A 23,675-nucleotide genomic window follows, 5' to 3' on the forward strand; every position below is an offset into this window, starting at 1 on the left:
ATCAAGCATTTTTTTCCAGTAATTTACAAGAAAACAATTTAAAACTGTCATTTTTGTTTTTGGGTCGCCATTTTAAATGACCATGACGATTTCGGAAGGCAATGTCATGTTTAAAATAACAAAATAAACACGTGGTCAAAACGTTCCATTATTTTGAAGGACAAAAATCTCACATTTTTTTCCAGCAATTTACATGAAAACAATTAACTGTCGTTTTTGTTTTTGGGTCGCCATTTTAAATTACCGTGACGATTAATTTCGGAAGTCAATGTCATGTTTAAAATAACAAAATAAACACTATGCACGTGGTCGAAACGTTCCATTACTTTGAAGGGGGAAAATCAAGCATTTTTTCCTGCAATTTACATGAAAACAATTAAAAACTGTATTTTTCGTTTTTGGGTCCCCATTTTAAATAACCATGACGATTCATTTCGAAAGTCAACGCCATATTTGAAAAAAGTTTTATTTTATTTTGAAAGTCAAGTAGCGTGCTCGTTCACTTCCTGTTCAAAGAATCACTTGCCTCGTCATCAAGCATCGTCGACGAGATGCTAGCTAAAACCGAAACGTAAGTAATAATTCATTTACTTTGTTTTTTCTAATGTCTTTTCATGTATGAACCATTGAAAAAATGAACTATTGCATTTGCTTTACATCATAATGAGCTTTTTTGGTACGCGTCGCTGCTAAACGTCGTAGCATAAACCTATGCTAGCTAAAACAAAAAATGCAAGTCATCGTCAATTAGCTGTTTGTTTATTTTTATTCCTTTGCAAAAATTACGGATAGAAAAGAGGAAGTATTTGACTTTAACTAGTAAATGAGCTCATTTTGAGCTTATACGATTCACTGGTTAAAAAATAATAATTAAAATAAACTCTTTAGTCACAATGAAATCAGAATTTTGACATTTGGAACGCCTTTCTTTTTTCCTTTTTCTTCTTCGTGTGATTCACTGTAAACACGCGAATGATCCCACCTCCCCCATTGTAGCTCCTTGAGAAACTTGTAATAAAGACAACAAAAAAGAGAGAGCGAGACATTTCCATTCTAAAAACAGCTCCATCATCCAAGTTGTCTTTGTCAATCAGGCTTTAAAAGCCTCGTCAGCGTTTGTAGCGGCACGCGAGTCTCCTCCTCGTCCTCCTCGCCATTTCAAAGTCATCCGCCCGTAATTATCGCCGCAAACGTGTCAATCAGACGCAGGAAAGAAAAAAAGAGACAAAGAAACAAGTTGGCGGCGCTAATGAGTTAACGCTGACAAAGGGGCTGTCGGGGTTTGTTGTTACGGAGAGGAGTAAACAAACAGGCACGCTTGTCAATTTGGTTGTGTGTGTGTGTGTGTGTGTGTGTGTGGTTGTGTGATGTGTGTGTGGTTGTGTGATGTGTGTGTGGTTGTGTGATGTGTGTGTGGTTGTGTGATGTGTGTGTGGTTGTGTGATGTGTGTGGTTGTGTGATGTGTGTGTGTGTGTGTGTGTGTGTGTGTGGTTGTGTGATGTGTGTGTGGTTGTGTGATGTGTGTGTGGTTGTGTGATGTGTGTGGTTGTGTGATGTGTGTGGTTGTGTGATGTGTGTGGTTGTGTGATGTGTGTATATGTATCAGTGTTTGTGTGTGTGTGTGGTTGTGTGTCTGTGTGGGTGTGTCTGATGTGTGTGATGTGTGTGTGGTTGTGTGCGTGTGGTGTGTGTATATGTAGCAAAGTGTTTGTGTGTGTGGTTGTGTGTGTGTATATGTGTGCGTGTTTGTGTGTGTGTGTGTGTGGTTTTGTGTGTGTGAGTGGTTGTGTGTGGTTTTGTGTGTGTATATGTGTGCGTGTTTGTGTGTGTGTGTGTGTGTGGTTTTGTGTGTGTGAGTGGTTGTGTGTGGTTTTGTGTGTGTGTGTGGTTGTCTGGTTGTGTGTGAGTGGTTGTGTGTGTGGTTGTGTGTGTGTGGTGTATGTGTGATGTGTGTGATATGTGTGTGGTTTTGTGTGTGTGTGATATGTGAGGTTGTGTGTGATGTGTGTGGTTGTGTGCGTGTGGTGTGTGTGTATATGTAGCGAAGTATGTGTGTGTGCGCGTGGTTGTGTGTGTGTGGTTGTGTGTGTGTGGTTGTGTGTGTGTGGTTGTGTGAGTGGTTTTGTGTGTGTGTGTGTGGTTTTGTGTGTGTGTGGTTGTGTGAGTGGTTTTGTGTGTGTGTGTGTGTGGTTTTGTGTGTGTGTGGTTGCAGTCACTGTAGATTTCAAGTTAAAAAGTGCAATTTTCCAGAGGCGGAAATGTGCTGGGGGCGCGCCCCCATTGGATGAGTGGAGAATAAAACAAACGCATGTTATAAAAAAATCGTGTTATGACATTTCCGTTAGGACGTGTGGTTAGCGTGTCGGCCTCGCAGTAATGGGGTCCTGGGTTCGAATCCAGGTTAGTCCTCCTATGTGGAGTTTGCGTGTTTTCCTCAGGTATTTCCATTTCCTCCCACGTCTTGAAAACACGCATGCTAGGCTCATTTAGCACTCTTAATTGTCCCTATCTATGAGTGGTTGGTTGGTTGTCTCACCGTGCCCTGCGATTGGCTGGACACCCATTCAGGGTGTACTGCATTTTCCGCACTATAATGCGCATTAAATTGATTCAATATATAAGGCGCAGTAGAAGTGGCTGGGGGTTGTTATTCATCCACTAGATGGAGCTGTGATAAAGGGAATTTCATATTATAACACATCTACTTTTAAGGCGCATGCACCGGATTATAATGCGCACTGCCCGCTATTGAAAAAAGTCTTTTAGGTGCGGCTTTTTAAGTGCGCAAAAATACGGTAAATTAAATTGTTTCATTGTTGGACAGCTTCCCAGTCAAATTGGATTGATGTCTGTCACTGTCAATGGCAACCAATGAGTTAATACTTTAAAAAAAGCAGATTTCAGGGAGTTTCATACCATAATTATCAATAATGAGACCTATTTAATTAAGGTTTACTGCCAGCATTTGAGAAAATGTGTCTTTGCGTTGCGCCTTATAGTGCGGAAAATACGGTAAATGAAATTGTTTGATCATTTTCAGCTCGCAGTCAAATTTAATTGGAGGTCTATCGCCGTCAATGGCAACCAACGAGTCTCTACTTTAAAAAAAAGCAGATTTCAGGAAATTTCATACTATGATTAACAAATACCTAGGGTTTACATAAAAAGTACACCTCTACTTACAATTTTTTTTTCACATTCTATGCAAGATATGCTTACTTTTTCTCTCTAATTTCATTCAAAGACGTCCCCAAAATTTTTTTTTTGCATTTTTTCTGTTTATTTTTTCTATATTTTCAAATAAATGTCCGTATCAACCGCATTTTCTTGTATTACGGCGTTTCGTCTTTGCAGTTTTGTGCATGTCAAGTCGAATTTGTGCACATATAAGCCAGTCATCATTTTTTACGGCATTTATGCGAGAAAAATACAGTTTGCAACATGACAAAAAGTACGTAAACTGTGATTTTTTTTCTATTTGTTTATTTTTTCCCACCCTTAATAGCTGCAAATGAGCGCCACCTGTCTTCCCCTCCACAAACACCCGGGGGAGGGTAAACTAGCCGAGCGGGTGGGCGTTTGGAAGTAGCGCCGGCGTCTGGCACGCATGTACCGACGGGTTGCTGCGCTCTCGCGCCCCCACCTTTAGTTGTTATGGAAACAACGAGCGCCATCGGTGGGTGTCAAAGTGCGCCGTTGAGTATCGGTCAAACTTTTTCCAAGAAGAGTTTGGGGATTTCAAATGGAGAAATGGGGGCGGTCTTTTCTTCGGGCCGTGGCCTGGGGCGCCACTGGGGACAGGGCGCACTGTTGTGCCCACCAAACAGGGTGGGGCTCCCGCTAGTCCTTCAAAAGGATTAAATTTAAATCCATGTTGTCACAGTAATCCCTTAAATATCGCGGCTTCACTACATGGCGGGTTTTTTCTGGGAGAAATGTTTTATGTTAATTATTTTTTGTAAGTTCATAAAAATGTGAAAAGCGGAAGCCACACCCCTGTCCAGCGCTTGCTACTAAAACTCAGCACTGAAGTAAAAAAAAATATATATATTTAAAGAAAATCTATATATATATTTTTTTTTAAATTATATATATATATTTAAAAAATATATGTATATTTGTCAAAATATATATATTTAAAGAAAAAAAATATTTTAAAATATATATACATTAAATATATATATATATATATATTAAAATATATATATGTAGAGAGAGAGAAAAAATATATGTATATTTAAAATATATATATATATTTTAAATGTATTTTTAAAAATATATATGTATTTTTCAAAAAATATATGTTTTTTTAATATATATATATATATTTAAAAATATATATGTATATATTTTTAAATAGATGTCTTTAAAAATATGTTTTAAATATATATATATATATATATATATATAAATATATATTTTAAAAATATATGTATATTTGTCAAAATATATATATTTAAAGAAAAAAATATTTTAAAATATATATATATATATACATATTAAAAATATATATTAAAAAATATATATATAGAGAGAAAAAATATATGTATATTTAAAATATATATATATATTTTAAATGTATTTTTAAAAATATATATGTATTTTTCAAAAAATATATGTTTTTTTAATATATATATATATATTTAAAAATATATATGTATATATTTTTAAATAGATGTCTTTAAAAATATGTTTTAAATATATATATATATATAAATATATATTTTAAAAATATATGTATATTTGTCAAAATATATATATTTAAAGAAAAAAATATTTTAAAATATATATATATATATACATATTAAAAATATATATTAAAAAATATATATATATAGAGAGAAAAAATATATGTATATTTAAAATATATATATATTTTTTAAATATATATTTAAAAAAATATATATATTTTTAAATGTATTTTCAAAAAAAAATATATATATATGTTTTTAAAAATATATATTTTTTGCTCATAAAAAGTTCATAAAAATGAAAATACACGCTGAAATTCGAAAGCAGAAGCCACTTCCCTGTCCTCCGCTTTCTACTAAAACTGAAGCAAAAAAAAATATTTATTTATATATTTTTTAATTGGGGTGGCCCTACTTTGCTGTTTTTCATTTACCGCAGCCATGTCTGGTCTACATAAACCGCGATAATCAAGGGATTATTGTAATAGGGGTGTTTGACCCATTTTTAAGGGTTTAGTTCATAGACGAATTTGAATTTTTTTACATATAAAGTACACCTCTACTTACGAAATTTTCAAGTTACGAAAAAACTAATTTGTAAGTAGAGGTACGACTATTTGTTCATTAATAATAATAATAATCGGACATAGGCCATGTCGTCATTACCACAACACAAAAAAGCCTACTTGTCATCACACGCAGAAACTGCGTGTGACGAAATTGATGGTGCTTCTCCATAAGCTACGTTTAATCGGCAAAAGACCTAAATAAGTGTAAGTTACGGACTTGTAATTTGTCATTCCGCTGTTGTGGATACGAATTCCGCTGTTGTGGATAACAGCAATATGTTCATTAATATGTACTGTCCGTTTATTAAATAAATCAAGCTCAATATCGCAAAAAGCTGTTTTTTCTCCAAACCTCTCAAGAGGACTTTGACACCAGCACATTAAATAATGTGACTGCATTCTCCAGTGAGCATTCTCATCTGTAAAGGTTCTCCGTAGCCAAGCCGCTACCGCCGCAGACGCCGCCGACGCTAGCAGCATGCAATCAGAGCGTTTACCCTCACCCCCCGCGCGCCCCCGCTCGTGATGGATGGCCCACTATGGAATGCAAAAAAGCACGATCCATCACTCAACGGCCCGGAGCGAGCGGAGAGATGCTCTTTCGCAAGCCACGCCGCCGCCGCCGCCGCCACCGTCTTCCTTTTTCATGCCGCTCGGGTGGCGAGTTACATAAGACGGACGTTTGGCTTCGGATGTGCGGCGCGTTTGCTCAAATTTGTCCGATATTTTGATCGTCGGCGCGTTTTTCGGGAAGGTCTGGTTGCCGTTTGCTAGTTGGCGTCACTAGCGTGTGGTTTATCGCTAATAGTTTTCGTCGGCCACGCCCCCCCGGTCGATGAAGCGGAAGCTAGAAACAGACGAAGCTAGCTAGCCGGATAAAGTTTTTAAGCGCATTTGTAACCTTAACGTCAGCCACGCCCACGTCAACGAGGCGTCTAGCGGAAGCTAGCTGGTTGGACAATGGTTTTTAAGCACATTCGTAACCTTAACGTCAGCCACGCCCACGTCAATGAGGCGTCTGGTGGAAGCTAGCGGAAACTAGCGGAATCTGGAAGAAGCTAGCGAGTTTTAAGCTAATGTTTTTTTAGTTTTAAACACATTCGTGTCAATGAGGCTTTTTGTGGAAGCTAGCAAAAACTGGTGGAGATTTCTTGTGGAATCTGGTAGAAGCTAGCTTGTTAGCCAACCCTTTTTAAAGCCCTTGCGTAACCTTAACGTCAACCACGCCCATGTCAACAAGGCGTCTGGCAGAAGCTAGCGAGTCAGCTAATGATTTTTAAGCGCTTTCGGAACCTTAACTTAAGCCACGCGGCACTGTCAACGAGGCGTATGACGGAAGCCAGCGAAAATTAGCAGAAACTAACCTTCCCTCTCCGTTTGGGCTATGATTGGCTGGCAACCAATTCAAGCTGTGTCTGCCTGTTGCCGATAGTTGGCCGGGGATAGTCTCCAGCACCCCCGCGACCTTTTTGGGGAAAATGAATGAAAGTATTGCGCTGTTGCTCCTTATTTAATGAAAAAATGAATCCTGATTATTCAGGCTGTGTCTGCCTGTTGCGGATAGTTGGCCGGGGATAGTCTCCAGCACCCCCCACGACCTTTTTTGGGAAAAATGAATGAAAGTATCGCGCCGTCGCTCCTTATTTAATTAAAAATGATTCCCGATTATTACAGTTTTTTGGCAAGACAAACAAAGCGACCCGAAATGAGGCCGTCAATCCGGCCGGGCGATAAAAGATTCGAGTTCGACTCTTTGCGGCTTCTGCGAAGGCTCAGGACGATCGTTTTTTTTTATCCGGCGCCGTGTTTGTGTGCCTTTTAAATCCTTTTCCGCTCTCCCGTCAGGAAAAGATGATCCTCTTTATTTCCTTTCCTCTCATCTGCAGGTAGATGCTCGCTTTGGTCTCGCCGTTTTTTTATTAATCCCCATTCAAAGGACGGCGCAGACACTGAGCTATTCGAGTTTTTTTTTTCCTTTTACGGATAAAAACCCTGAATTTTAAAACGCGGGGCAGGATTGAAAATCCTCTTTGTGTGAAAAGGCATTGGCTTAGTATATAAAGTCTGTATTTATGGTCATTTAAAAAGAATTTATCTCCATAAAGACACGGCGTCCACTGGGACAATATTTATGTATTTGTATTTGGCGTCCTCTACTGGTCAAAAATCCAAGTGGTGACTTTTTTCTTAGTTTATTTTTTTTCAACCTTTTTAAGCAGATATTGTTTGTTCGTTATATCAATTTCATGATATTGAGAACCACGTGGTGAACTGCTAGCTAGCATACATAGAGTTAGCATCCCTAGCTCGTGTTATGTCAAGTGACTTTAAAGTGGGACCATATTTGTTTGTATCTACCGCCATCTGGTGTTCAAAAACAGGACGACAGTGCTTTTTTTGTTTTCGCTTTTTCCTCATTCTTTTTCCACAGGTACAGTATATGTTATTTTAATCACATTACACGCGTCAACATCTTGCTAGCCGGTGACATATAAAGTGCTAGCATCTTTACCTCTTGTTGTCATGTCTCTCAGGCAAGCTAAAAAACTTTATTTTCATCATAATTTAAGCAGATTTACCCAAATATTCTTGTGGTATTTATTCATTGTATAATTGTATTTATAATTCCTTTGTTTTCATGAACGTAGCACTTGCTAGCCTAGCTAGGTATAGCATAAATAGTAACAAAATGCAATGAGAAATTTCCCTGCTCTCCTATTCGTCAGTTAAAATCAATTTTGGGGCAATATGGGGTTATTTGTGTAACGTTAATAGACGTCAAATCCATTTAACTGTGGCGGGGGTGAATGACCCCCTATTGCATCCACAAAACATGCTAATAAAACACTTAAATTGTCCCTAAATATGAGTGTAAATGTTAATGTTTGTCTCAATGCCCCCTGCGATTGGCTGCCAAGCGATTCACGAGGAACACAAAGAAATCTGGGATCTGCTCCAGCACCCCCGCGACCCTTGTGAGGTTAAACGGAACGAAATTTAATTACATTTGTTCATTATTACTCGCGTCAAAATATGGTAACGCTGCTCTAGGAAAGCATCCTGACAGTGTAATGTGTATTCCTGTCCTCTGGGGGGCGCTGTGGGCTAAAGTTTCTATTCTGACGTTCACTCGTGGTTTGTGTAACAACACTTGCGTCCTTTGCGAGCGTTGTTCGGCGTGTTGTTTAATAAGCTCGAGTCGAGACGTCACGCCGAAAATACAATTTAATAAACCTCGCAGAGAACTCATGAATCCTAAATTGAGTCGCACGCAACGTGCGCGCATGTCGTTAGCTTTACAAGTTGTTTGGAAGGGGCTAGGCTAGCATGTCTGCTAGCTTTGAGTAGCATTTGCGGCTGACACTTGGAGGCTCGACGTCGTTCAAGTACAACAAGAAGGTACTTTTTCTATTTCGGTGTCTTATGTTGGTTGGAATTGAAATAATAGACTTTTAACGATATAAATGTACGTCAGGTAGTGGCTAAAAGTAGATAAATTGTTTCAAAAGTAAAGATTATGAGGGAATCGATCTTAGTTTTAACCTTAGAAATATTGTATTGTATATCGCCATGCTAGTCCACTTTAATGTTTCACATAAATATATCAGACTAATAATTTTCTTGAATATTTTTTTACATTGATAATGTGTGCTCTTTTTGTGGAAAACATTAAAATGATTGTTCATTTGTACAATAGTTGTACATAGGTACATTTTCATTAAATAAACAAATTTGCTGCGTCATGGCAAGTGAAACCGACAAGTGTTTATTTTTGTATTTTTTTTTAATTTATTCTATGCTGTATCTTAATAACTGTCAATTGTGTTTACGAAAGCTTTCTGTCAGCATGTAAATTTGAATTGTAAAAAAATGCTGAGTCATGTCAAGCAAAACCGACAAAGATGAGATATAGACAAGTGCTATATGTTATGTACTTTAATAACTCAGTTGTGTTTATTAAGCAAATTTCTGTTAGCATGCAAGTATGAATTAAATAAAAAAAAAACGCTTAAAACGCAGTTGTATTTATTAAGCAAATTTCTGTTAGCATGTAAGTATGAATTAAATAAAAAAAACGCTTAAAACACAGTTGTATTTATTAAGCAAATTTCTGTTAGCATGTAAGTATGAATTAAATAAAAAACACTTCGTAATGTCAAATAAAACCGACTGATGGAAGGATTAGTCAATTATGTTTATGAAGCAGATTTCTGTTAGCATGTTATTTAGATTTTTTTTTTCAAATTGCGTCGTTTCAAGTAGAACTGACAGAAGGATGAAATACAAACAAGTGTATCATGTTGTTTATGTTCAGTGGTACCTCGAGATACGAGCTTAATGTTTGTATGTCGATTTACTCATATCTCAAATGAACGTTTCCCATAGAAATGAGCAAAAAACAAATGAATTGGTTCTGAAAAAACACCCAAAATAGGATATTGTATTGGTAAAAACATCTTTATATGTTCTAATTCGCCATCTATTAACAAAGTAACAAATAACTAGTTGTTTAAAAGTACTAAAATATGTTTAATAGTACTAAAATAAGACAGATGCGGAGGGGAGGAGACTTTTTGCACGGCAACACGCTCGTAACATAACAAACAAATTTAAGTGAACTTGGATGACGATGCAGACACACTCAAAATTAAGTTGAATCTAACCTTACACTAAACTTAATTCTAATTTTGTTTGAAATGTTCATACCTTTCTTGGCTCTATTGGCCCCGCCTCCACCCTGACTTTCAGAGGCAACCTATCCAGGGATGTTTGCTTTTGTCTTCCCTTCAAAATATTCCCAAAATGATGCACACAAATGTCCTCACAATAGGACACGTGTCAAAGTGGCGGCCCGGGGGCCAAATCTGGCCCGCCGCATCATTTTGCGTGGCCCGGGAAAGTAAATGATGAGTTTCGACTTTCTGTCTTAGGATCAAATTAAAATGAAGAATATAGATGTAAATTCAATTTCCTGATCCCCCCCCTTTTTAAATCACTAATTGTAATTTTTAATCATTTTTTTCTGTGTTTTTAGTTCAAAAATCATTTTGTAAAATTAAAAATATATTTAAAAAAGCTCAAATAAACATTGTTTTAGATCTATGAAAAACGGAATATTCAGGGATTTAACGTCAACTCGATTTCCTGTGGGCCGGACCATTTTAGATATAATATTTAGATTTTTTTAAATAAATTGATTAAATGAACTAGCCCTGAATTTTCAGTTTTTTTTATAAATCTAAAACAATGTATTTTTTTCATATGTTTTTAGATTTTACAAAATTATTTTTGAACTAAAAACTGAAAAAAATGGATTAAAAAATGACAATGATTGATTTAAAAGGGGGAAAATCAGGAAATATAATATACATCTATATCTATCATTTTAATTTGATCCTAAAACAGAGAGTCGGCACTCATGATTGACTTTCCCGGGCCACACAAAATGATCCAGCGGGCCAGATTTGGCCCCTGGGCCGCCACTTTGACACCTGTGCATTACACGATGGAGTTGCGACCAGAAAAACAGCGGCCATGATGTTCTTATGAGCAGCCAATCACGTTCTCTGTCTGCTCGTATATCAAAATTTGTCTCGTATCTCAAGATAAATGCTTGAAATTCTGTGTTTTGCCAACAGGAGTCAGCATGCTAATACGTAGCTACTGCGAACCTGGATTCCCCATCTCCCAAACATGGCTAGATGAAGGAATCTCCCCCTGCTTCTACTTCACTCTGGTCCCCTCTGTCCTGCTGACCATCTCCTTCTTCCTGGGAACCCTCCACTGGCTTTTCTACCAAAAATATGGCACGGCAATGGAGCCCAAATACGTCCCGCGTTCCCGCCTCTACGCGCTCCAGCTGGCCATTTCCGGCCTCCTCTCGCTCCAGTTCGTGGGCGGGGCGGCGTGGCGAGCCGCCCTGGCCGAGCCCCTCCCGGGTTACGTGGTCCTCTACGCCGGATTCTCGGCGCTGGCCTGGATTTGGGCGGCGGCCTGGCTCCGGGTGGAGAGGCGAAGGGCTCTGCTGAGGGACGCCTCGCGGGGACACAGCGCGGCGTTGCTGCTCTTCTGGGCGACGGCCTTCGCGGCGGAGAACCTGGCCCTGGTCTCGTGGTATAGTCCACACTGGTGGTGGGGTCTGGAGGACGGTCGGCAACAGGTGAGTGGTCTTCGAACGGCGTGGCGGGATTTTAAATGGCGGCAAAGTATGTACATTGTTGGCCCGAGTATAAGACGACGCCTTCTTTTGCGAGATTGAGTTGGAAAAATGTCTTTAGTTGTGGCAAAATTTGGATTAGAGTTTTGGTCAAATTGGAATTCACAGCAAAAATACGTGGCAGAATTTGAATTTGCGCCAAGATATTTAGTTGTGGAGTTAGAATTTCGGTAGAATTTGAAAATACTTATCAGTGGGAGAATTTCTATGTAAAAATTGAAAAAAGCAAACAAACTTAATATTTTTTTGATTTTTTTATTCAAATGGTATATTTTGTAAAATACTTGTTTTGGTACAATTGGTACAGTTTTGGTAGAATTGGAAAATACTTCCTAACAAAAAAAATCTAATCACACCAAAACATTTATTTGTGGCAGAATTAGCATTTACAACAAATTTCTGACAGTTTTGACAGAATTTGAATTCACTCCTAAATTCATTTTTGGGTTATGAAGAATATAAAAATTAAAAAAAATCAAATATACCAAAATATTATTACTACTTGTTTTGATTTTTTTTTAAATCAAATTGTCTATTTTGTAAAATACATCAAATAATTATGACTCAAAAAGCAAAATGAGTCCATTAATTCTGGCAGCCCTAATACACACACACACACACACACACACACACACTTGTTGTGTGTGTCCTAATACACGTTTTTGTTGTTGTTGTTTTTGCTGAGTCACTGCTGTCAACAAGAGGCCACGTCTTGCCCCGCCCACTTGAACATTTCAAAAAACATGCGTCACGCTGACACACTTCAGTAGCTTTTGTAAAGTCACTAAAAACGGTCCAATTAATCAATACATATATGTGAATTAATAAAATAATATATTTGTACTTTTCGTCCGCTGTATGCTCGTATATCAAAATTTGTCTCGTGTCTCAAGATAAATATTTGCCCGAAATTTTACTCATATCTCAAATTGCTCGTTTGTCGAGGTATGACTGTGTATGCCACCGGTGTCAAAGTGGCGGCCCGGGGGCCAAATCTGGCCCGCCGCATCATTTTTTGCGGCCCAACAAAGTAAATAAAGAGTGCCGACTTTCTGTTTTAGAATCAAATTAAAATGAAGATTATAGATGTATATTATATTTCCTGATTTTTCCCCCTTTTAAATCAATCATTGTCATTTTTAATCCATTTTTCTGTGTTTTTAGTTCAAAAATTATTTTGTCAAATCTAAAAATATATTTTTTAAAAAAGCTCAAACATTGTTTTAGATCTATAAAAAAAATGGAATATTCAGGACTTTTAATCCATAATTGTCATTTTTTAATCCATTTTTTTCTGTGTTTTTAGTTCAAAAATTATTTTGTAAAATTCAAAAATATATTTAAAAAAAAAAGCTAAAATAAACATTGTTTTCGATCTAAAAAAACGGAATATTCAGGGCTTTTAATCCATTTATATTTTTAAAAATCCATATATTAGAACTAAAATGGTCCGGCCCACATAAAATCGAGTTGACATTAATGCGGCCTGCGAACCAACCAACCCGAGTCTGACACCCTTAGACTGTATGCTCTATGTGAAACTTTTCTCTTTTTTATAATTAATGGAATGTTTTTGGGTGAAATTATCCTTTCTGTCCTCAGGTGCAGTTTTCTTTCTGGCTGATGCGCTACGTGGGGATGGGGCTCCTCTTTTTTGTGGGTCTCAAAGCCCCGGGCTTGCCCAGGAAACCCTACATGTTGCTTATAAATGAAGAGGAGCGAGACGTGGAGGACAGCGCACAGGTAAGGATGTAAAAAAAACCCCACATTTTTTGTTAGCGTCGAATACGTGTCCAAAATTATCTTGAATTTTGGATAAAAAGGAGAAAAATAGACAATATTGATACTGTTTGGTTTCATTAAAATCAAACTACAGACCACTAAGTTTTTAATTTCATCCATCCATTCATTTTCCGAACTACTTTATCCTCACTAGGTTCGCGGGGGGTGCTGGAGCCTATCCCAGCTGACTTTGGGACAGAATGGGTGGACAGCCAATCCGTCGCAGGGCACGAGAAGACAAACAACCAATCGTAGCTAGCTAATTTTGAGTGTTGTGGGATGTGGGAGGAAACTGGAGTACCCGGAGAAAACCCACGCAGGCCCAGGGCGAATATGTAAACTCCATACAGAAGACCTGGATTCGAACCCAGGACCCCAGAGCTGCGAGGCCGACACGCTAACCACTAATCCATCAGGTTGCATGACAAAAAATATCAAAAGAGAATATATATATATATATATAGTATTCTTTTGTTTTTATTTAGAAACTTAAAAATAAATAACAATAATGCGCCCCCACACAAGTAACGTGGTTTTTACTTTTTATTTTTTTTAGTCAGATTGCATGACAAAAAATATAAGAGAATATATATAGTATTCTTTTGTTTTTATTTAGAAACTTAAAAATAAATAACAATAATGCACCCACACACAAGTAGTGTTTTTTTACTTTTTATTATTCTTTTTAATTAAAAAAATACAAATAAAAGAATATCTCGTCTCATCTTCTGAACCGCTTTATCTTCACTAGGCTCGCGGGGGGTGCTGGAGCCTTTCCCAGCTGACTTCAGGCCTCTGGGGTACACCTTGAATGGGTGGCCAGCCAATCGCAGGGCACAATGATACAAACAACCAATCACTCATCGCTAAGGGCAATTTAGAGTGCTAAATTAGCCTAGCGTGCCTATTTTTGAATGTGTGAGGAAACCAGAATACTCAGAAAACCCACACATGCAAACTCCACACAATTGGACCAACCTGGATTTGAACCCAGGTCTCCCACCGTCAGGCCGACGCGCAAACCACTCATCCATCGCTCTGCCCCGAAAAAAATAATTTGTAAAAATAATTTTTTTTAAACAGTTTTGCTTTTAAATGTAGTTTTCCTGGCCCAAAATTCTGCTTTTACTGATTTTTCCCCGCTGTTCTCACCAGAGCCTCTTGGATCAAGCCGATCCGAACCAGTCCACTTGGCGAGGTTTCCGCAAGAAGGTCAAGCTGCTGCTCCCTTACATGTGGCCCCGGGGGAGCCCTTGCCTCCAGGTTCTCGTCCTCTTCTGCTTGGGGATGCTGGGAGTGGAAAGGGCCGTCAACGTCTTTGTCCCCATTTACTACAAAAATATAGGTAAACATACCCACACACACAGTGCCTTTTTTTCACCGCCTACTTCCTGCTTCCCATCGCCATCTTCCCGTCTTCACAGTTAACGAACTGACGGACGGCAGCAGCTGGAAGACGTTGACCTCCACCGTGTGTATTTACGTCCTGCTGAAGTTCATGCAAGGAGGCGGGGCAGGTAGGACGGAAAAAAATGGTGTACTTGACAAAAAAAGCGGGAAATTCAAGGTATTACATGGCAAGGGTCATTTCTTTGTATCGCACAATTTGTTCGTTTTGGTGCGCTTATCCTCACGAGGGCCGCGGAGGGTGCCGGAGCCTGTCACGGCCGTTTATGGGCACCAGGCGGTGGACATCCTGAATTGATGGCCGGCTAATAGACAAAGAAATTTTCTCAATAATGCACCTTTATAATCGGATGCACTTTAAATGTGGATCAAAATGGTTTTTTTATGGTATGAAATTCACTGAAATTTGCTTTTTTTTTTTAATAGTATCGACTCATTGGTTACCATTGACGGCGATAGACTTCCAATTTAATTTTACTGGGGAGCTGGAAACGATTAGATACATTTTCGTAACTTGGAAATTTCGTAAGTAGAGGTGTACTTTATATGTAAACCTTCAGTATTTGTTAATCATAGTATGAAATTTCCTGAAATCTTTTTAGTGACTCGTTGGTTGCCATTGACGGGGATAGACATTCACTTAAATTTGATTGTGAGCTGGCAACGATCAGACAATTTAATTACACGTATTTTCCGCACTATAAGGCGCAACGCAAAGCTTTCAATTTTCTCAAATGCTGGCAGTAAACTTTAAATATATTAGATTAGGTTTAGATTAGTTTGGATTATTTTCGATTGGTTTGGATTGGTTTAGATTAGATTGGTTTAGATTAGATTGGTTTGGATTAGATTAGTTCAGAATGGTTTAGATTGCTTTAGTTTAGATTGGTTTAGTTTAGATTGGTTTAGTTTAGATTAGTTTAGAGTAACTTCGTTTCAATTAGTTAAGATTAGTTATTTTCTCAAATGCTGGCATAAACCTTAAATATATTAGATTAGGTTTAGATTAGGTTTAGATTAGGTTTAGATTAGGTTTAGATTAGGTTTAGATTAGTTTAGATTAGTTTGGATTAGTTTGGATTGGATTATATTAGATTGGTTTAGATTAGATTGGTTTAGATTAGATTGGTTTAGATTAGATTGGTTTAGATTAGATTAGTTTAGAGTAGATTAGTTTCAATTAGTTAAGATTAGTTATTTTCTCAAATGCTGGCAGTAAAGTATATTAGATTAGGTTTAGATTAGTTACGATTCGTTTGGATTGGTTTAGTTTAGATTGGTTTAGATTAGTTTAGATTAGATTGGTTTCGGTTGGTTTAGATTGGTTTAGTTTGGATTAGTTTGGTTTAGATTGGTTTAGTTTAGACTGGTTTAGAGTCGATTAGTTTCAATTAGTTAAGATTAGTTTATATTGATTTGGATTAAATTTTGATTAGATTTGTATTAGATTTTTGTTTCATCCCGTATTTGGGAAATTTCTTATGGAATTAAATTGCTCTCATTTCATGAGCTATTGAAAACAAAGCGCAAGTCTAACATTCCCGTGGGCGCACTTTGACCCTGCGTGTCGTCTGACAGGCGCCTCTGGCTTCATCAGCAACCTGCGCTCCTTCCTGTGGATCCGAGTGCAGCAGTTCACCAACCGGGTGGTGCAGGTGCGCCTCTTCGCCCACCTGCACTCGCTGTCGCTGCGCTGGCACCTGGGCCGCAAAACGGGCGACGTGCTGAGGAGCATCGACCGCGGCACCTCCTCCATCAACAGTTTACTCAGGTGAGCCGCCGCCCTCGGCACCCCTGGACAAGATACATTTTGCTTGACAAAGCATCACCCCAGTTAGCAACAATACTTAACTGGCGTATTTTCTCACATATACTACTTTATGTTTTTTTTTTTTTTATTTATGTATTTTTTTTAATTTAGTTATGTTTTTTTATTTAGTTATGTATTTATTTTTAATTTAGTTATATTTATTTTTTATTTAGTTATTTATGTATTTATTTTTTGTTTAGTTATTTATGTATTTATTTTTTGTTTAGTTATTTATGTATGTATTTTTTTATTTAGTTATTTATGTATTTATTTATTTTATTTAGTTATTTGTATTTATTTTTTATTTAGTTATTTATGTATTTATTTTGTTATTTAGTTATTTATGTATTTATTTTCTTATTTAGGTATTTATGTATTTATTTTCTTATTTAGGTATTTATTTTCTTATTTAGGTATTTATGTATTTAGTTTCTTATTTAGGTATTTATGTATTTAGTTTCTTATTTAGGTATTTATGTATTTATTTTCTTATTTATTCATTTATTCATTTTTCCCATACTGTTACCCTCTAAACTTGCCAAAGGCTATTTGGAGAGGGCTTACTTTTGTAAAAGAAGGTAGATTATCGCCCTCTGGTGGACAAAGATATGTTTTACTTCTCCCATTATACATAACAAATGGTTCCAGGGGGACTTTTCCACCAACAGAGGGCAGTGTTTCACCAGTATTTGTGAATAACCCCCACCCGAACTTGGCTTCAGTTATTTTGGTACAAAATTTTGCGCGTTACACTCGAATAAATCCGGTGAGCTTTGTTTTCTATCCTCAAGGTTTGATATCTCTAAACTCTATAATATTGTAATGAAATATCCTTTTCTAAAGGCCAATTAAAATATGTATGGGCATCCAAAAATGTCTTCGTCCACAGTTACATCGTGTTCAGCATCGTGCCGACCATCGCTGACATCGTCATCTCCATCATTTACTTCATCACCTACTTCAACGCCTGGTTCGGCCTCATCGTCTTTGTGTGCATGACCCTCTACCTCAGTAAGTCCCGCCCCTTCGTCCGAATGCCGTCTTTTTTTTTTTCGGGGTCATGGGTCACGCTCGCCGACTCGCTCTTCCTCCAGCCCTGACCATCGTCATCACCGAATGGAGGACCAAGTACCGACGTGACATGAACCAGCAGGACAATCTGGCCAAGACCAAAGCCGTGGACTCCTTGCTCAACTTCGAGACGGTCAAGTACTACAACGCCGAGAACTACGAAGTCGGCCGCTTCGAGGACGCCATCTTGAAATACCAGGTTGCCGTCTCTCTGTTTGTATCGACTGTCTATCCTGTCTTCATATCGGAAAATTTAAATATCGGGCGATAAAACGCTAGCGATAATTATCGTGAAATAATTTTCGTCAGCAATAACATTTAAAAAAATGATAAAAATCCAATCATTTTAAACCGCAATTACACCACCCGGCCACCACAGAGAACGGGGGTGCTGTTGGGACATGGACGCTAATTCCACACCCACGTTCAGGAGAAGAAGAGGATGATGGGGGAAACGTGTTTTTCGCATGTTAGCAATAGACACTAACACGGAGCATAAAAGGACAATAACCGTGCCAAAATAAGCAATGCATGAGATGCAGGAAAACACCAGTAAAAGATCCAAGACAATTCTCCCTGGTGTTTTCATTCGTTTTTTTTCTCCTAAATACTAGCTTAGCGACACACCGGGATGGCAGGCGACGTCATTTCCAAGTGAGAGTTGTGCGATTTTTCCACGTTAGTCATCAGAGTGGAAGACGCAGGCGTCCTTGTTGGGATATGAACGCTAATTCCAGACCAACGTTCAGGAGAAGAAGAGGATGATGTGGAAACGTGTTTTAGCATGTTAGCAATAGAGACTAACACAGAGCATGAATGCAAAAGTATAATAACACAGCCAAAATAAGCGATTATGAGATGCAGGACAACACTGAGCCGACCCAGTAAAAGTAAATTCTTATTCCTAGCGTTTTTTTTCTTCTTTTTTTCTGGTTAATACCTGTAGCTTAGCGACACACCAGCATGACATTGGACGTCATTTCTAAGTGAGATTTTTCCACTTTAGTCCTCCGAGTGGAAGACGCAGGCATCCTTGGCCCTCCTCAACCAAACCCAGAACCTGATCATCGGAGGAGGTCTTCTCGCCGGTTCTCTACTCTGTGCCTACTTTGTGACCGAAGGGAAATTCCAGGTGAGGCGGGGGCGCTAAATACGACTCGGACGCGGGTTCAATTCTCCCTTTCCACCACCCAGGTCGGGGATTTTGTTCTGTTCGGAACGTATATCATCCAGTTGTATACGCCTCTCAACTGGTTCGGGACCTACTACAGGTAAAAGCACTTGTGGGAGGAGCCAAGGAATCGTGGCTGTTTTCAACAAGTTTGTTTTGTATTCCAGAATGATTCAAAATTCCTTCATCGATATGGAAAGCATGATCAAGCTTTTCGAGGAGGACATGGAGGTACGTTTCGAGTTCACGGTTGGCGTCTCGCTTCGTCAAACAATAGCAACAAAAGTTTTCTTGACCTACAGGTGAAGGATGTGGTCAATGCTGTGAATTTTGACTACAAAGTGGGGAAAGTCCAGTTTGAGAATGTTTATTTCAGTTACACAGATGGGTGCGTTGACTTTATTTCATATGTTTATACAACTAGGGTGTCCAATTTTTTTTTCTTGGGGCCAAGTTGAAATTGTTCATTTTAATTTGTTAAATGTGTCCAATTTTCAGAAAGGAGGTTCTCAGGGACGTCTCCTTTACAGTTTTGCCTGGACAGACGGTGGCCCTGGTGAGTCAACATTTTTTTATATTCATATATATATGTATGTGTAAATGTGTGTGTTTGTATATGTATGTGAGTGTGTATATGTGTATGTATATGTGTGTGTGTAAATGTGTGTGTGTAAATGTGTGTAGATGTGTGTGTGTAGGTGTAGGTGTTTGTGTGTAGATGTATGTGTAGATGTGTGTGTGTAGATGTGTGTGTGTATAGATGTTTGTGTGTATAGATGTTTGTGTGTGTAGATGTTTGTGGGTGTGTAGGTGTGTGTGTAGGTGTTTGTGGGTGTGTAGGTGTTTGTGGGTGTGTGTAGATGTGTGTGTGTGTAGATGTGTGTGTGTGTGTGTAGATGTGTGTGTGTGTGTGTAGGTGTGTTTGTAGATGGATGTGTGTGTGTTTGTGTGTAGATGTGTGTGTAACTGTGTGTAAATGTGTGTGTGTAAATGTGTAGATGTGTGTGTATCTGTGTTTGTGTGTAAATGTGTGTGTGTAAATGTGTAGATGTGTGTGTATCTGTGTTTGTGTGTAGATGTGTGTGTGTATCTGTGTGTGTGTATCTGTGTGTGTGTAAATGTTTGTGTGTGTGTTTGTGTGTAGGTGTGTTTGTGTGTGTGTTTGTGTGTAGGTGTGTTTGTGTGTGTGTGTGTGTATAGATGTGTTTGTGTGTGTGTGTGTAGATGTGTTTGTGTGTGTGTGTGTAGATGTGTTTGTGTGTGTGTGTGTAGATGTGTTTGTGTGTGTGTGTGTAGATGTGTGTGTGTGTGTAGATGTTTATAATTTTTTTTATATTATATCTAAAATGGTCCGGCCCACATGAAATCGAAAAAAATTCTGGAAGCAATTAATGTGGTATGGCTGTATTTTTGCGTAGGTAGGAGCATCCGGCTCCGGGAAGAGCACCATCATCCGACTCCTCTTCCGCTTCTACGACGTCCAAGGAGGTTGCATTCGCGTTGACGGTCAGGACATATCCAAGGTAAGTTCTTTTTCAATTTTTCCCTCCAAAATAGAGCCTCCATTGAAAGAGGAGACTCCTCCCCCTTTTCCGACTTGCGTTCAGGTGACGCAAAGGTCGTTACGGGCGCACATCGGCGTGGTGCCGCAGGACACGGTGCTGTTCAACGACACCATCCTGGAGAACATCCGCTACGGTCGCGTCTCGGCCAGCGACCGCCAAGTGGAGGAGGCCGCCATGGCGGCGGACATCCACGACAAGATCGCCGCCTTTCCCGAAGGTGCGTTAGCCATGGCGAACCTGACCAAACAGAAAGAAAATGGATATTTATTCAATTTTTTAATCTTGAATTACATTTGTAGACGTCAAAATGTATTTTGTTTAGCGTTTTATCCGTTTATCTTTTCTCTATTTTGGAAAGAAATGACCGTAATGGCGATTCGTATTTGTCACATTGCAGTTTTGAGCATGTCAGGTTGAATTTATGCGCATATAAGCCGTAGCCTAGATTCAGTCGACATTTTTTGGAGCGACAAATACGACACACAGTGGTACCTCGAGATACGAGCTAAATTTGTTCCGGGACTGAGCTCGTATGTCGATTTACTCGTCATTCAAATGAAGGGAATGTCAACAAAACAGTCAGCCAAACTTTATTAATAGATGACAAATCCGCTTTCTGATAACTCCATTCACTCCCAACATGAATAAACAACTTTTTTTCATTTTCTCCGAGGTTAAAGTATTAGTTTTTTTCGTGACACGGCAATAGCATAATAACTCATGTTGAACAGGTGGGCATCTCACCAAATTTGTCATTAAATGAAATTTGACTTGTATCTCAAATTGCTCGTATGTCAGGGCACTCGTATGTCGAGGTACCACTGCACATGCGTCGTCCAATCTGAGCTGTCCTTTTGGTTTGTCAGGTTACGATACGCAAGTAGGCGAAAGAGGCCTGAAGCTGAGCGGAGGCGAAAAGCAGCGGGTGGCCATCGCCAGGACCATCCTCAAAGCCCCTCAGATGATCCTCCTGGACGAGGTGACGTGAAGATCGAAACACAACAAAGCCCTCCCCCCGAACCCTTCCATCATTTTTCCCCCACATTTTGTCTCCCAAGGCCACGTCGGCGCTGGACACCCAAACAGAACGCAACATCCAAGCCTCGCTCGCTAAAGTCTGCACCAATCGCACCACCGTCGTGGTCGCTCACAGGTAAACCGAACCGAACCCCGGGCGCTATCATCCCGAGGTTTGACCGCAGCTAACGCTCGGCGCTAACAGGTTGTCCACCATCGTCGGGGCCGACCAGATTCTCGTCATCAGCGATGGACGGATCGCCGAGCGAGGACGGTAAGAGGCGGTTGGGGAAAGCGTCTTTGATCGCAAACTGGCGGGTGTTTTTTTCCGTTCCAGGCACGAGGAGCTGCTGCTAAAAGGCGGACTTTACGCCGACACGTGGGCGAAACAACAGATCGCCGCCCGGGACGCCGATTCCTCCTCGGATACGGAAAGCAAAGACCGCCGGTCGGAGAAACTGCAACCGTCATCCGGGCCGTCGGACCACCACCATTGATTGTTTTGATCACTCACCGGGATGGCACTTTTCGACGTGACGGGGAAAGTGCCAAGGCCAGAATAAAGGCACCGACGCTAATGCTAATGCTAATACAGTCACGCCTTGAGATACAAGCTTAAGGCATTCCAAGACTGAGGTCATATGTCATTTTTTTCCATAGAAATGAACCAAATACAAATTTATTCGTTTCCCGCCCTTTTGAAAAAACACCTACCGTATTTACTCGCATATAAGCCGCCCCCTTATGCATAATCACACCCTTCTAATTCCATTTAAATTGTAGAATTTTACGATTTTTTTCCTAAATTTCGTAAGTAGAGGTTTACTTTATATGTAAACCTTCAGTATTTGTTAATCATAGTATGAAATTTCCTGAAATCTTTTTAGTGACTCGTTATTTGCCATTGACGGCGATAGACATCCAATTAAATTTGACTGCGAGCTGGCAACGGTCAAACAATGTAAATTACCGTATTTTCCGCACTATAATGCGCAACGCAAAGACTTAAATTTTCTTAAATGCTGTCTGTAAACCTTAAATATGCCTCATTATTGATAATCATGGTATAAAATACCCTGAAATCTGCTTCTTTTTTTTTCAAAGTTTTAACCCATTGTTTGCCATTGACAGTGACAGACATCGTTTCCTCAAAGTTGGCAGTAAACATTATACAGTTGTACCTCTACTTACGAAATTAATTGGTTCCAGAACTTTTTTCGTAACTTGAAAATTTTGTAAGTAGAGGTGTACTTTATATGTAAATTCTCTAATGGGTTACACGGTCCACAACTAGCAACTAAACCCTTTAAAATGGGTCAAAGCGTCCCAATTTTGTATAAAAGATGTGAGGAAACCCACAAAAATGAGAAAAAAATATAAGGAAATTATTTATTAATGTCTTAAAATAAATAAAGCATATACAAAAATAATACATTAAATTTAGCGATATTTAAGGCTGTTTTAAGAGTGCGGCTTATATGCAAGTAAATACGGTAGGTTCCTTTTAAAAACTCTGGCTAAAAGTAAAGGTGAGGCCAAAAAAGGTAAAAAAAAAACATTTTTAAACAAACTTAGAATTAAGGTAAGTGTAAGATAAGGTTAAAACTTACTTTTAAGTGTGTTTGTATCATAATCTAAATTCAATTTACGTTTGCTGATGCTTGTTCTTTCTCACCGCATCCCCTCGTGTAAAGATATCTACGAGGACTGGGCTTACAGGTTGCATTTTTTTAAATTATAATACATATGTATTATATATATTTTTTATATATATTATATAATTTTACTCGTGTGTCAAGGTATCACTTATTACTGTCGTAACGACACCAACGCTAAATGCCGATCGTGCAAACTTTACTATCAATCGTTTTGTATTGTATGGAAATTAGGACTACAATTCCCGCCCAAGTTGTAGTCCTAATGGCGCGCTCCATAGAAATCGTCTACTTCCGGCCATAGGCAATAGCGCTTTTTTTCTTTTGCACTTCGCCCGAGTGTAGCTACTACGATTAAACGACATTAGTTTTTGTATTTCCGGGTTCAATTCTGACAATTTTAGCAAGGTTTTCATCTACAAGTGCATTTTTATGAAGGGTTTGTAGAATATTGTCCTACATGTGACATGGACTATGGCATTTGTTGTGTTGAATGTGAAGCTTTACAGGTTTTTATGTGTTTAACATGTTAGCGCTAATGACAATGATATGCCATTCGAACTAGCGGTGGCGAACTTTTGTTGGTATTTATTTGGGTCTCAGAATGAGTTGTCTATACAACAGTACTTTATTTGTGCGTGGTATTCCAGGAGGACACTTTTTTGGAAAAATAAACCTTCATTGAGCTTAATTTTATGATACATATTTGTCAATAATGG

General features: G+C 38.7%; 1 protein-coding gene across 2 annotated transcripts; it reads left to right on the plus strand.

Annotated features, from left to right (window-relative positions):
* The first annotated feature begins 456 nt into the window (after positions 1-456).
* On the plus strand, positions 457-23,647 carry abcb6a (ATP binding cassette subfamily B member 6 (LAN blood group) a). Of its 2 annotated transcripts, none has more exons than XM_077616751.1 (19): positions 457-571; positions 10,901-11,421; positions 13,081-13,221; positions 14,416-14,605; positions 14,685-14,777; positions 16,246-16,438; positions 17,367-17,488; positions 17,572-17,747; positions 18,555-18,680; positions 18,743-18,819; positions 18,887-18,950; positions 19,022-19,107; positions 19,218-19,275; positions 20,138-20,242; positions 20,327-20,501; positions 21,151-21,263; positions 21,343-21,437; positions 21,507-21,575; positions 21,639-23,647. In XM_077616751.1, exons 2-19 carry the CDS (start codon positions 10,909-10,911, stop codon positions 21,796-21,798), a joined length of 2,556 nt encoding a protein of 851 aa, XP_077472877.1. In that variant the 5' UTR covers positions 457-571; positions 10,901-10,908; the 3' UTR covers positions 21,799-23,647. The 2 variants fall into 2 exon arrangements, with proteins under 2 accessions (XP_077472877.1, XP_077472871.1); XM_077616745.1 differs by lacking the exon at positions 457-571 and adding an exon at positions 8,380-8,660.
* Positions 23,648-23,675: the final 28 nt, after the last annotated feature.

This window comes from Stigmatopora argus, chromosome 1 (genome assembly GCF_051989625.1).
Source record: "Stigmatopora argus isolate UIUO_Sarg chromosome 1, RoL_Sarg_1.0, whole genome shotgun sequence".
NCBI lineage: Eukaryota > Metazoa > Chordata > Actinopteri > Syngnathiformes > Syngnathidae > Stigmatopora > Stigmatopora argus.